The sequence below is a fragment of the Triturus cristatus genome, chromosome 2_2 (genome assembly GCF_964204655.1).
Source record: "Triturus cristatus chromosome 2_2, aTriCri1.1, whole genome shotgun sequence".
Taxonomy (NCBI): domain Eukaryota; kingdom Metazoa; phylum Chordata; class Amphibia; order Caudata; family Salamandridae; genus Triturus; species Triturus cristatus.
In genome coordinates this window covers 1,172,052,113-1,172,065,281 of record NC_140582.1, presented here as the reverse complement: position 1 = coordinate 1,172,065,281, position 13,169 = coordinate 1,172,052,113, and the positions used below count along the sequence as shown (strand labels likewise).

Genomic DNA, 13,169 nt, shown 5'->3' with positions numbered 1-13,169 from the left:
GTCAGGATGTCCTACGTTCACTGATGAGGAGGGCCCGTTGGCACCAGTAAGAGTAGCATCAATGTGACCCCAGGGTGGCAATCGGGATCATCTTCCCGGCGGTATCCCTAACAGTTCTTCTGCCAATGTACTCTCCACTGTAGTTGAGCCGCTAGGTAATACAGTACAAAGTCTGGGTCACCCAGGCCCCCCCTTCATTGCAGAGATTAGCAGCTTCAACAGCGCTGTTCTTTTCCTGCCAGTTCCACATATCAGCTGTTGACCGAGAGCATCTGTGTCTCGGAACACCTCCCTACGGATCCGCATGGGAAAGGAAGTAAAGTGATATAGTAGCCTGGGAAGAATGATCGTCTTCGTCAGAGCTATTCTTCCCATAACCAAAAGTGGAAGAGTTAACCAAAACCTAACTGCTAGGGGTAGTGCTGACACTGCCACCCTTTTATTGCTGTCCAGTAGTTGTTCTGCTGTGTGTTATATGCGAACCCCAAGATTTTTGATTATGGTGGGTGTCCCGCATAGCCTATCTCCCAGTGTTACCAGAGGGGTCCCTCCCTCAGCAGGTACCAACAGGAATGTGCAGGGCTTTTCACAATTGACCTTTAAGCCAGAAAGTGCACTATATTGTTCCAGCGTGTCAAAAGCTCTGCGGATATCAGCCACTGCGACTCGAGTGTACAGTAGCATGTTGTCTGCATACATTAAGAGATAAAGCGGCCTCCCGTTAATGCTGAGACCTTGATAATGTGTTCCTTGACATATAACAGTGGCAAGTGGTTCTAGGGCCAAGGCAAACAACATGGGTGAAAGGGGGCAGCCCTGCCAGGTACCCCTCCCCACTCCGTAATGGTACAAAATGAGGGCGCTAGTCTTTACATGGGATTTAGGTTTGTGTAAAGTAGTTTGGTCCAGCTAATGAATCTACTGCCCAAACCCATGCCTGACATTGCCGCAAATAGAAAATCCCAGGACAGGGAGTTGAAGTCTTTTTCGATGTCAATGGCTAGAGCTATAGCAGTCGGAGGGCGTTCTGCAGGGCAGTTCAATACCTGTATGAGCTGCTGGACATTTTGAAATGTGTTGTGCTTGGGAATGAAGGGTGTGGATGTGAGGTAGTAATCTAGCCAACAGTATTCAGGTAAGGATTATGCAATCTGTGTTCAACAGTGAGAGGGGTTCTGTACAATATCACCCTCTCTGCATTACGCCCATATTTTGGCAGTGCTGTGATCAGCAGTTCTCACATGCTGTCAGGTAGTTCCCCAGCGCATTAAACAATGAGGTAAATCGAGAGATCAGGCAATCTGTACAGATATCATAGAACTCAATTGGGAGCCCATCCGCAGCTGTTACCTTTCTGCAGGCCTTGGCCTTAATTGCCCAACAGACCTCCTATTCTGAGCTATCCTCGCCCAATTGGTCTACCTCTAGTGCTTGGAGTCGACCCATTTGGGCCTGGCAGATGTAATTGTGAATCTGTTGCACGTTACACATATAACCCGGCTCATATAGCTGCTTATAATATTCGCAGAACACCAGGTTAATTTCGATTTGTGAGTGAACCACTTCATCATTCAGGGTTAATGAGCCATGGTAGCAAGCAACAAGACTTATCTTGCTCGTAGTGGGCCCTGACAAGATAGGATTGATAATCATATCCTCTCAGTCGCTCAGTCAGTGCTAGTAATGATTCATGCTCCTCACACACACTGTTTCCATACGTTGAAGGAGGTCATCTTGTAACTGGATGCCCGCATGCAATTGCACTCGGATCCTGCTCACCATTGCTATGCAATGCACCCGCAACACTACCTTAAAGGCATCCCATTTGAACAAGCTGGAGGAGGCCGTTCACTCATTTTCTCAAAAGTAATGGTTTATAGTGTCTCCCATTGTGTCGCGAAAGGCTGGGTCCTCCAACAACAGGGGGCTAAGTTTCCATGTTGGGTGTTGCAGGCTTTATCGCAATCCAATCAAATGTTACCAGTAGTGGTTTATGGTCGGAATGCATTCTAGCTAGGTATTCCGCAGCAATGGCCCTACTCTGCAATGGTGTGGTGCATGGAACGTTATCAAAATGGACATATACCAATTTACCCTCGAGTAATATGAATACAGCCTTTGTGATTTGTAGCTGAGTCACCATGTGTCCCCTAAGGTGCAGTACAGCATCCAGTTTCTCAATCTCTTGGCAATTTTACGTGCAAGGGCATTAGGTAGTGGGGGGTTGTGATCTATCCAGGAGTGTGTTGGCTACACAGTTAAAATTCCCTCCAACAAAAATGGGATGGTTGGTAACTCTATCTAACAATGAGGCCAGGGTATCTAGAAAAGCACATTGTTTCACATTTGGGGTATAAATGTTGAGAAATGCCACATCCTAACCATCAAGTTGACCTGCTAGTAGGACATATTGACCCACCCGATCTATCACCTCCATGTGAGGGCTGAAGGGGGCCCCTGGTCGTATCCATATCAGCACTCCTCTAACATATGCCGAATATGTTGTGCAATGCACCCTACCTCTCCATCGTTTCTGTAGTGCCTGAACCTTCGATTTAATGATGTGAGTCCCTTGCAGGAATGCCACCTGTACTTTCTGTCTCTTTAGAAATGACTGGACATTATATTTTTTATTGGGGGAGTTAATCCCCGCACTTTCCATGTGTCTTCATAGACAATAGCATGTAAAGTCCAGATGTTCCTATGAAGTAACTTCCCCATTGTGGACTTCCTCAGGAGTAGTGCCTCAGGGTCCACTCACCATAATGTAGGGCAACTTAAAACAAATTTAACTATAACATCCCCAAATCCTTCTCCAAGTACTGAGAAGTAGAGACACTCTGTCCAAACAAATAACATATATGTTTATGATGTAACAATTGTCAAGACCCACTGCAAATCAATGCAGAGAGGGTGATATCATACCCCTTGGGCTGTTGGGGTGATCATCCGGAACCAAGTCCTGATGCCCTGATTTACCAGGCAGATCAGAGTGTAGTCCCACTTTGCCTCATCCCCTATTATCCCCAAGTACCTGCCACCATCGTAGGCATCGGGAGTGTCCCAGACTGTTCGTCTTAGAGGTCGCCCACTAGGCGAAGGGGGTCATAGCTGGGACCTGCTTCTGTAATTCATCCAAGACCATGATCCACTGGAGCCCCTTCAGAATCCGACCCTTGTTCCGGTGCCAGCAGATCAAAGTGCTTCTTGTGATATGACAAATCAGCCACCACCTGAGCCCTGGCCACCTGTTCCTTCGAGGGGCAGATTAGGGCCTGCCGCTTCAGCTGTTTTCTCACTTTTTTTACTCTCCCAGCCGCCATCTCATGTTTTGAAGACTATAGGCAATTCCAGGCCTCTTCAGGGTTGCAGAAGAAATGGGTTCAATCTCCCTCCACCACCAGTAGCTTAGCTGGAAATAGTAAAGCATATTTTAGGCCCATATTTTGTAGTTGGCGCTTCACTGCCGCATAAGAGGAAAGCTCTTTTTGGACCATTGTCGTATAATCCGGATAGGACCTGACAGTGCAGCCCTCCATCTTCAAGGGCCCTGTGGTGCAGAATAACTGCAGGATAACGTCCTTGTCCCTATAGTTCAACAGACGAGCAATGATCAGGCGTGGGGTTGCATCCAGTTGCGACGGTCACCCCAGGATGCGGTGTGCATGTTTGACTGAGACTAATCGAGGGGTTTTGCCAGCCAGTACTGTTTCCATCAGCCAGTTTTCCAGGAAGAATTCCACACTCTAACCTTCTGCACATTCTGGGATCCCTAATAGTTGGATTTTATTACACCTGGAGTGGTCCTCCGCATGTTCAGCACATTCCTGCAGGAGGCGTGCATTTCTCTGGAGCTGGCGCCCTTGATCCTGTGTTTAATGTACTGTTGATCGGAGTGCCCTGAGGGTCGATTTAGCATTCACAACCCTTTCCGATAACTTCTTATGGTCAGCCCGTAGCAGGGACATTTCCAGAGTGACATTGTCGACCTTTGCTGATGTAATGTTGTGACTGGACGTTAGCGTCAGGGCAGTGGAACCCACAGGAAAGTGGACCCTGACAGGGGAGGTAGAGAGGGGAATAGGAAAAAGAGGGGTCATTTACGAGAATGGTGAGCTACAGAACGGATGCAGGGAGATATGCTCTTCTTGAGATACTTGAATAAAGGAATCTCAATTTATTCCCGTGTATTGTGGTTATTCCCCTGCACCTACACGAAATGACAGCTTCCAACACAGTTTTCGTTCATATCCGTTCAAATTGACTGCAGTGCTTTTCCAAAGTCATTTCAAGTTTACCTGGTGTGTCCCTGTCTGACGCTTGGTGCACAAAGGAGTTCCCACCCCCGTGGGTGACGGTGGGCATCAGTCCGACTGTTTTGGGCTTTATCATCATGGTCTGGGTATGTGCATTGTCAAGTTCGTCAGTGCGTCCATTCATGAGGTTGTCACTGAGATAGGCAGTGGTAGGTACCGCGCAGAGTCCTCCAGAGCCCAGGCAGGACCCCAGTCCAGTGTGCCTCATGAGACTAACCTCGGGTGTCGCTCCAGAATTTGCCGTTGAGGCAATGTGTGGGAGGGCCTCCTGCCGTAGCTGGAGGTGCAGCGCTGAGCCCGGTTGCTGCACCACTTGGACTTATGCCTGCAGTAACCTGGTTGTCTGCTGGGGAGAGCAGCTTCATTGTCCAATGATGCTGGGCTCTACAAGAGGGGGGGCAGGGGGCCACCCTCAAATCACCAATTTAGGACCAAACATGCAGGTCATCTCAGGCGTAAGGCCTCACGCCGACTGGCAAATGAGTGCTGACATCTAGACCCCAACATTGGGCATTAAGCTCCACACCTCCATGCCAGATCGGATGTCAAGTGGTCCCCTCAGAGGAGCCGCCACCTATACAGGTGCTGTTGAGTGCTACTCTTTATATCCGCCACGGCTAGGGAGTAGGCCGCGCCCGCAGTGCTCTAGGCCATCGCGGCTGTAGGCAACTCCCCAGCGCCCGTATCATGCAGAACCATTCCATCGCCCCGCGCGAGCCTAGCCATGGAGGCTCACTCCATTATCAATTGCTGATGGGATCCCAGGGAATAGAGGGGCTGAGGGTCAGGCCCTGAACTTGATACCATGCATGCTGGAATCATGGTATTTGTGCACTAGGGATATAGTCCAACACAGGACAAGACATCTCTGCATTGTTGAACATGCTTGAGAAGAAGCTTGGGTAGGTCAGGCATTCAATGCTGAAAGTGTGTATGATCTGTAGGACACAGAACTGAATTACAGCAGGAGATAGAGGTACCTCTCCTAGTCCGTCCTCCCTAAATCACTAAACACACAAAAAGGAAAAGGAGGAAATGAAAATATCTGGTCAGAGTATCACAAAGGGAAAACACAGGGGTGGCCGGCACTAATCAGAGGTAAGGGGCACGGGCAGGAGGGTGGTAGAATGTTGGAGGTAGGGAGGCAGGGCGGGGAGGACGCAGGGGAAGCGGGAATAATTTTATTTTTAAAACTTACCTTATCGCTGCTTCCTTGCCTCAGTAGTACTCCCTCGCTCAGCCTTACTGGAAGCACACCCAGGCGACCAGTCAGCCAATCACAATGCTGCCTTAGCAGCGTTGTGATTGGTCTGAGCACCATGTATCATAACTCAGACACTGACTGGCGGCCTGGGCATGTTCTCCATGTAGGCTGTAATGCAGCCTGCATGGAGAACATGAGAAGTGTGCAAGACTGTTTTAGGCAGCCCGAGAGGGCACTTTAGGAGAGTGCTACCACTCCTCTGCTGCCCATGCCTCCGCCCCCTGACGCACAGCGGGTGGAAGTAGGAGAAAATAAAATGATAATAACAAGAGTTATTATCATTTTATTTTCCCTTTGTGCCACTGCAAAAAAGCGGTGAGCGACGCTTCTCCGCCTTAGTGGAGGAGCCACCACTGGAAAAACACAAGGTTTGTTAAAAATTGCCCTCACCCACTAATAGTGGCATGCTTCATCATAGGTCTTGCTACCAACATCCCTAAGCAGACCAACGCTTGGAATGGAGCAAAGGGATATGGAAAACACAATACATACACCTATATAGAGGGATCTATTGTGTAGAACTGCAACAAAGACTGTGATTAAAACTAATTCAGGAATGTCCTTGAATGCCTTCAATCATGGACTCCCTGGATAGGAGGATAGTGATGAAAACAGGAGGATATTTTTGCCACTTCATCCCTCCTTTCTGATAGTTGTCGACATGTTTCAGCCGCTACAAATCGCTCACAAGGGTCGTTTGGCCATCCTTAGGACTAAAGATCACAAATAATGGTAGAATCCTACACATAGTCATATGTAGTGCTGTAAAACGATGGCACTTTGAAAATGTCATTAAAACAGCTATTCTAAAATAGAAATTCATGGAAATTCATGGAAACAAATCATTTTCTCCATCTGTTAACTTTTAAAAGGGTTGTACACTGATTAAGAGGGTTGGACTTTGAGGTGTGTTGTGTATGGTAGGATATCCCCTGTGATTCATACTTTCAGTTGGTAGTCATCAAAATGATAATATACCTACGGGGTTCCTTATAATATCAGTTTGTTGGAAATCACTAGATGGTAATTCTTGCAATTTACTCTATATTCCAAGTTGAAGCTTCCAAATATTTTTACTTATATTAGTTGAATATTTTCATGTATTTTTTTTTTTATTTCGTCTTTTCATTTAATTCATTCATACTTTTAACAGTATCAACACATTATTATTAATTTAAAAAATCTGTCAAAATGTTATTCTTGGTTTTTGAAAGAAATACGTTAAAAATAACTGGTCTGCGTTGCTAATTTATGGTAGTCCTATTTAAGCGGTAATTGATAAGAAGGTGCAGTGGGATATGCTTCCCATAATCCTTCCCACTAAATGTGCCCATTCTGCCTGCACTACACACAAGAACACAGTACGGTCATCACCAATAAGTTGGAAAAGATGAAGTCCAAACATTTGCTCAAAAGATGATGAAGCCTCCTGGATAGCAAGAGCTGTAGAAATATTTAAGTAGCTCTGCAAGTCAAGCACAAACACTATGCATTCATGCGCACATTATTTACAGTACAAAAATAAATAAATAATTCCTATTCGCAAAGCGTGACCAGATCACTCCTTAAGGTTTCAAGGTGCTGGGGGCCATCGGGGAGATTAAGTGAGCTTTTGCCCAGAGTCACATGATGCTGAGCTGCCGTTGGCGCCGGGGATCGAACCGTGAGCCCCGCGCTCTGGAATCAGCCGCTCTGGCTGCTACACTACTCCTCCCTCCCGCAAGTCATTCTGAGAGGGTACCTGGTATCCTGGGTGGATATAGAGAAAACCAACACTCTGCCACTGAATCACTAATGACAGCCAGCCATGTACCGTCTTGTGCATGTTCTTTGGTCCACTGTGCCAGGACTAGGATCCTGCAGGTGACAGTTCACCCTGGCCCATGTGCAGCTAATCTCACAAGCCTCAAATCAACCCATAACTGGCCCTCTCCAGTTGCTCCTTACAAAGAGGAGGTTTTTGATTTGTGCTGGCCTTTTCAAAGGGGCCACAATATGTGCAGTGCAGATGGCACTTATACTGGAGTCCACATTAATGTTTGTGTGGCCGAGCAATACAGGTGCACCAACTTGAAGATGGTGTCAGTGCACACAGACACACTCACACACACATACACACACACACTCTCTCTCTCTCTCTCTCTCTCTCTGAAGCAGACCTTTGAATTATTTTCACTGTGTGATCCTGCAGGGATAAAGGGATAAAGCCATGGAGAGTGGGGTTTTTGGACCCCCTGCACTGTCCAGACATTTACTCTATCCTCTCCCAGGTCGAAAATTAAAACAACGTGTGATAGTGTCTCGTCACCGGTTCTGTGTGCGATGAGTGTAGAAAATGTGCATCACACTGTGGAACCCTATGAGTTGACAGACCTGCGGAAGTGATCTGTGAGGTCCACCATGAAGCAGTAGAGGAACACACCCAAGTGGAGCCCATGCCTGACCGCACAAGGAAACAGACACAGAGATAGACACACACCGTCTGAAGTCATCTGTGAGGTCCACCATGAAGCAGTAGAGGAACACACCCAAGTGGAGCCCATGCCTGATCGCACAAGCAAACAGACACAGAGATAGATACACACCGTCTGAAGTCAGCTGTGAGACCTTACCGGGAAGGAGTAGAGGAACACTCCCAAGAGAAGAACCAGGATGAAGACAATGAGGAATATGAGGATGGCCCACTTGAATCGTCGCCACAAAATGTATTTCAAGGTTTTATATGGGGAGGTGAACCACAGGAAGGAGGTTTCTGGACGGCTGTAAATGAAACACAACACATGGATCATTAGTAAAGCAGATAGACAGCAAATATCTCTAGGTGAGAAGAAAACACTTTGAGTATTTGAGGTGACTCAAATAGGTTTGCACCGTGGGCTGATTTGAAGACAGTTTGCAGTTTGCCCAGATGTTTGCAGTTTAGCTGATTCAACTTTTTCTGATTCACAATAGGCGTATGCATAAAAACCGGGGTTACTCCTTCCCCTGCATGTCTACCTGAGTAGTATGTTTATTGTTGCTTTCTTCTATTTTATTTCTCTCAAGGAAACATGTTCGCTCCTGGAACTTCATCATCCCCCCCCCCAAAAAAAACTATGTTATTCACCCTACAGCTCTTTAGTAGAGTAAATGTGTGCATCTGTATAAAAGGAAAAAAACAAGAATGTATTTGTGAATGCCCTTATGTTATTGTCATCACCTCTGCAGGAATAATATTTGCACTCCCAGGCACCCCATTAAACCACTACATCTTTTAACTAACCATAACTGGGCTGAGGACTACGCCACCATTCGGATATATTTTCTAGGCTTCTGCAGCATATACTTAAGCATTCCAACTTTTCCCATGGGGGTAGAATACATAGTCACTTTGCCTTGGGCAAGACACAGACCTACTTATATTTGGTACCTTTCCACCTTCAGAAGAACACTAGACACATGCTATTATGGTTTGTGGTAGAGCTTCACTTGTAGTACAATCCAAGTGTGAATTTGTCAAATCTAGGGATGCGACCACTGTGCCGTTAGTAATTGGGCAGAGCATACTACAACCTCGAGGATACAGCTCATTCAAACTCCTAATCAGGCCCCTGGATGCCACTAAACATGTCTTTAGATAGTCTGTTAAGGTTTCTAGACATTCATTAGAAAAAACCTTTATAGTGAATTTCTTTTGGGCGCTATGTCCTGAGGCACGCTTACAGCACTATTGCGTTGGTTGCTATTTTAAAACGTGTTTGATCAGCTCTTGTCATCTGCATTTAAGGTGGCCAAACTCCCACATTTAGAAGTTAAGCCCCCTTGGACAAGACCTCTGCTGGTGCTTGAGGCTGGTGAGTTTGATAAGCATTATTCAGCTGAGGTCTGCCAGTCTGCATCTATGTTAGAAATACTAGTGCAGACTGCAGTAGTGGCTGGTAGAGAACAGTGGCGGGGAGTGAGTGAAGGTGGGGGGTTTTATGATATGAAGAAAAGAATAAAACTTACCTGCTGGTCGCCACTACCTTAGGCAGCCGCCGCCTCTCCTCAGTAGGAACAGGAAGCACCCAGGCTTCCAGACTCCCCTAACTAATCATGTTTCTGCTGACTGTAGCACCTTGATTGATCTGAGCACCATGGTTTGGTGCTCAGAGAGGTAGTGGAATTCTGGGCATGTACTCTACGCAGGCTGTAATGTAGCCTGGGTGGAGAACATGCAAAGTGCGCATGACTGTTTGGCCAGCCCCAGATGGCCGGCCAAACAGTGATGTGCACTTTAGGTGCAGCATCAGCCACTCCTCCTCACTGTGACGCAGTGTCTTCCCTGTCTCTGGTTAAGACCAGTGCATATTCCTGCACTGTGCCCCAAGAGACCTAATGTGTTCAGTTATGTTGCTGTGATCCAGTACCTTGGCCAATTTTGCTGTAAGGGCCCACAAACTGAGTAGGGAGCCTTGAGCCGGCCAGATGTGCATTGTTTGGCCCTTCCGAGGCATGTCCTATAAGTCATGTCTTCACAATTCAGCTGTAGGACCTTGTACACCACCGATGAAGCAACAAGTCTAATACGTCACCATGCGTAACCCTCTATTTAGAACCCTTCAATGAAGAGCATAGGTGTTTGCTGAATCCAGAGTTTGTGGGTATATGTAATTACCCTTGACTTGGGAGAAGATTGAACCCAAAGAGGAAGGAGACACCAGTACCATCACAAGCTCTAGGATCCATTTTTGAGACTGGCCCCTGCCTACTGCTTATTAAGACAGTTCAATGCCCATGAAGTCTTCAAGGTAAAACACATCTCTTAATCCATAACAATTGTTCATTCTGTCCCCAAAGTAACAGCTCCCCTTCTTCAATACCCACAAAACCTTGCAGTGGGGAAGACTTAGGAAAGATGACATGTCAGCATGTGCATGCGTGGTACTGGTGATACTTGCATGATAAATGCGTTTAATAATTGCAGTATAAAAACTCACCACTAGGAGGTACCAGTTGCCAGGTTGGCAGAGACTCTGGACTATGGGCCTCAACAGAAAATATCCCAAAATATTATTAGATCACCGGCTGCCTCAAGAATATCCACAGAAGCATCATATGCATGTAAGTTAGAGTTGAATGCCAAGTGTGCTACGATGCTGCGGCATACTGCTATTCAGTAAAATGTAACCCAAAAATGGACCAATTAGATCTTTCTTATTATCTGGCGTAGCTGTCCTGGCCAGGAATGATCACTAGGGATAGCTCCACCCTAAATAGCGTGAGACTGAAACTTGATGGGCTGATACGTCAAAGTTTTACTGCAGCAGTGCCAGCTGCAGTGGCGTAGCAAGGGGGGGTGCGGGGTGGTCCACCCTGGCGGCCCGAGTTTTGGGGGAGGCGGCCTCTTCCTACTCTTACCTGCCGTCTCCGGGCGGCAATCGCCATCCCCCCTCTTTTTAATGCAGCCACCAGGGGGGGACAAACGCAAGGACCGCCACAGGCAAGCAAAGAGCTATATACCCCACTGGCCAGCTGAGATTCAGCTGAGAAACCTGGTGCTTTCTTCCACTTCGAAATGGAGAAGGAGAACCCCCAGGATTGGAAGAGCAGGAGCCCCCTCCGTTTTACAGCAATGCTCCTGCTTGGCCAAATGTTTAATGAAGCCCTATCTTACGATGTAAATACCATTGCTGCAAGTTAATGAAGTCCTGCAATAACAACAAATCACACAGGAGAACTTGAATCAAAAAACTATTTACACACTTCGGTCCTGGAAGAGAACAAACAAATCCACTTTTTTGACAGCTGTATTCTTATACTTTATGTATGGGTGTCACTAGTTGGCAGAGACTTGCACCCTGCCAATGTAGGGACCTTTTTCCTATTCAGGGTAAGGCAGTCACACAGCTAAGAAAACCCCTGCTCACCCACTTGGTAGCTTGGCATGAGCAGTCAGGTTTATCTCAGAGGCAATGTGAAACGCATTTGCACATCCACACACAGTAACACAATGAAAACATGTTAAAAGGACACCACAATCAGTTTAGAAAAATAACCAATGTTCATCTAAATCAAACAAAATTAAAACAACAAAAAGCCAACATACACAAGTAAAGATATCACTTTTAAAAGGTTAAAAACAGTTCAGGTCATAGGCATTTATGGATGCTTCACTTTTGGCACAAAGTACCTGGGATACATCTAAAACAAAGACGATGCGGGCGCTAGAAATGCAAAGTGATGTGTTGGTTCCTTACTTCCAGGGGAGGTGATGTGTCGATTCTTTACTGGCAGGGGAGGTGATGTGCCGATTCCTTACTGCCAGGCAGGGAAGGTGATGCCTCGATTCCTTACTGTCAGGGGAGGGGATGCAATGGTTCGTTACTGGAAGGGGAGGTGATGCTTCAGTTTACGGACATGCGGCCTCGGTTCCTTACTGCAGTGTGGTGTCAATGAAGCAAATGGCACCCAGGGATGATGTGTCAAAGATGCGTTGAAAATCCAGACACACTGCGTTGATGCAGCAGCAGCGAATCAGCCACTGTGTTAATTCCTCAGCCACGGAGGGGTCGCTCTGTCGGAGTCTGAGCAATTCCTCCCAGACCTCGGAGAGGCGATGCTTGAAACTCAAGCTGCGGTGATCCTTCTAACATGCAGCAATGGCAGTGTTGGAGCCTGCGATGTTGCTGATGCATTGATTTTTAACGAGCCGTGACCCCGGCTTCTATGCAGGCTACGGAAATGCGGAGATCTTCAGCATCGATGCATCAATAAAAACAGACGCAGATTTTCTTGGTTCTTAGCAGCAAAACCACCTCCACCTCCGTTGGTCCAAAATTGAAATTGGCACCACTTGGCAGGTCAGAACTCCCAGAAGAGGAGTTCAGGGGCTGCAGATGAAGTCTTTGATGGCCCTGAGACTTCTTAACAGGAGGTAAGCACACTAAAGCCCTCGGAGAACCTTGGAAGCAGGATGTAGAAAGCAAAGTCCAGTTCTTTCACTGCTCAAGACTGAAGCAGCAAGCAGCAGGCCAACACAGCAAAGAAGAACAGCAAAGTGGCAGTCCCTCCTGACAGCCGATCCATCTCTTCTTCTTAGCAAAGTGTCCTTTAGTCCAGAAGTGTTCTGGTTTGAAAGTGTCAGAAGGCCAATACTTTTCTGTCTTTGAAGTAGGCAAACTTCAAAGGAAAGTCTTTGTAGTGCACAAGACGCTGCCATTCCCTGTCCTGGATCCAGACACACTACAAGGGGGTGGAACAGCTTTGTGTGAAGGCAGGTACATCCCTATTTAGGTGTCAGTGACAACTCCTTCCACCGCTCTAGCACAGCAAGGCGCATCCGCCTGGTGATGGCCCATCAGGATGTACAAGGCACACCTCAGCTCCCTTTGTGTGACTGTCTAGAGTGAATGCACAAGAGCCCAACTGTCAGCCAATCCAGAAATGGATTCTACAGACAGTGAGAGGCACAGAATGGTTAAGCAAGAAAATGCTCACTTTGTAAGAGTGTCTTTTTCAAACACGCAACTGAAAAACCAACTTCACCAAAAGATGTACTTTTAAGTTGTGAGTACAGAGACCCCCAAACTCCAAATCTCTATCAGCTCCCATTAGGAAATTGCACATAT

At 46.8% G+C, this 13,169-nt stretch overlaps 1 protein-coding gene across 11 annotated transcripts in view; it reads right to left on the bottom strand.

The window, feature by feature from the left end:
* DYSF (dysferlin) overlaps positions 1-13,169 on the bottom strand; it is a 1,012,908-nt gene that overhangs the window by 5,964 nt on the left and 993,775 nt on the right. For all 11 annotated transcript variants that reach the window (XM_085642744.1, XM_085642751.1, XM_085642747.1 and 8 more), the window contains one exon: positions 8,193-8,340. In XM_085642744.1, coding sequence (XP_085498870.1) covers positions 8,193-8,340 — 148 coding nt within the window. The remainder of the gene's footprint in view (positions 1-8,192; positions 8,341-13,169) is intronic.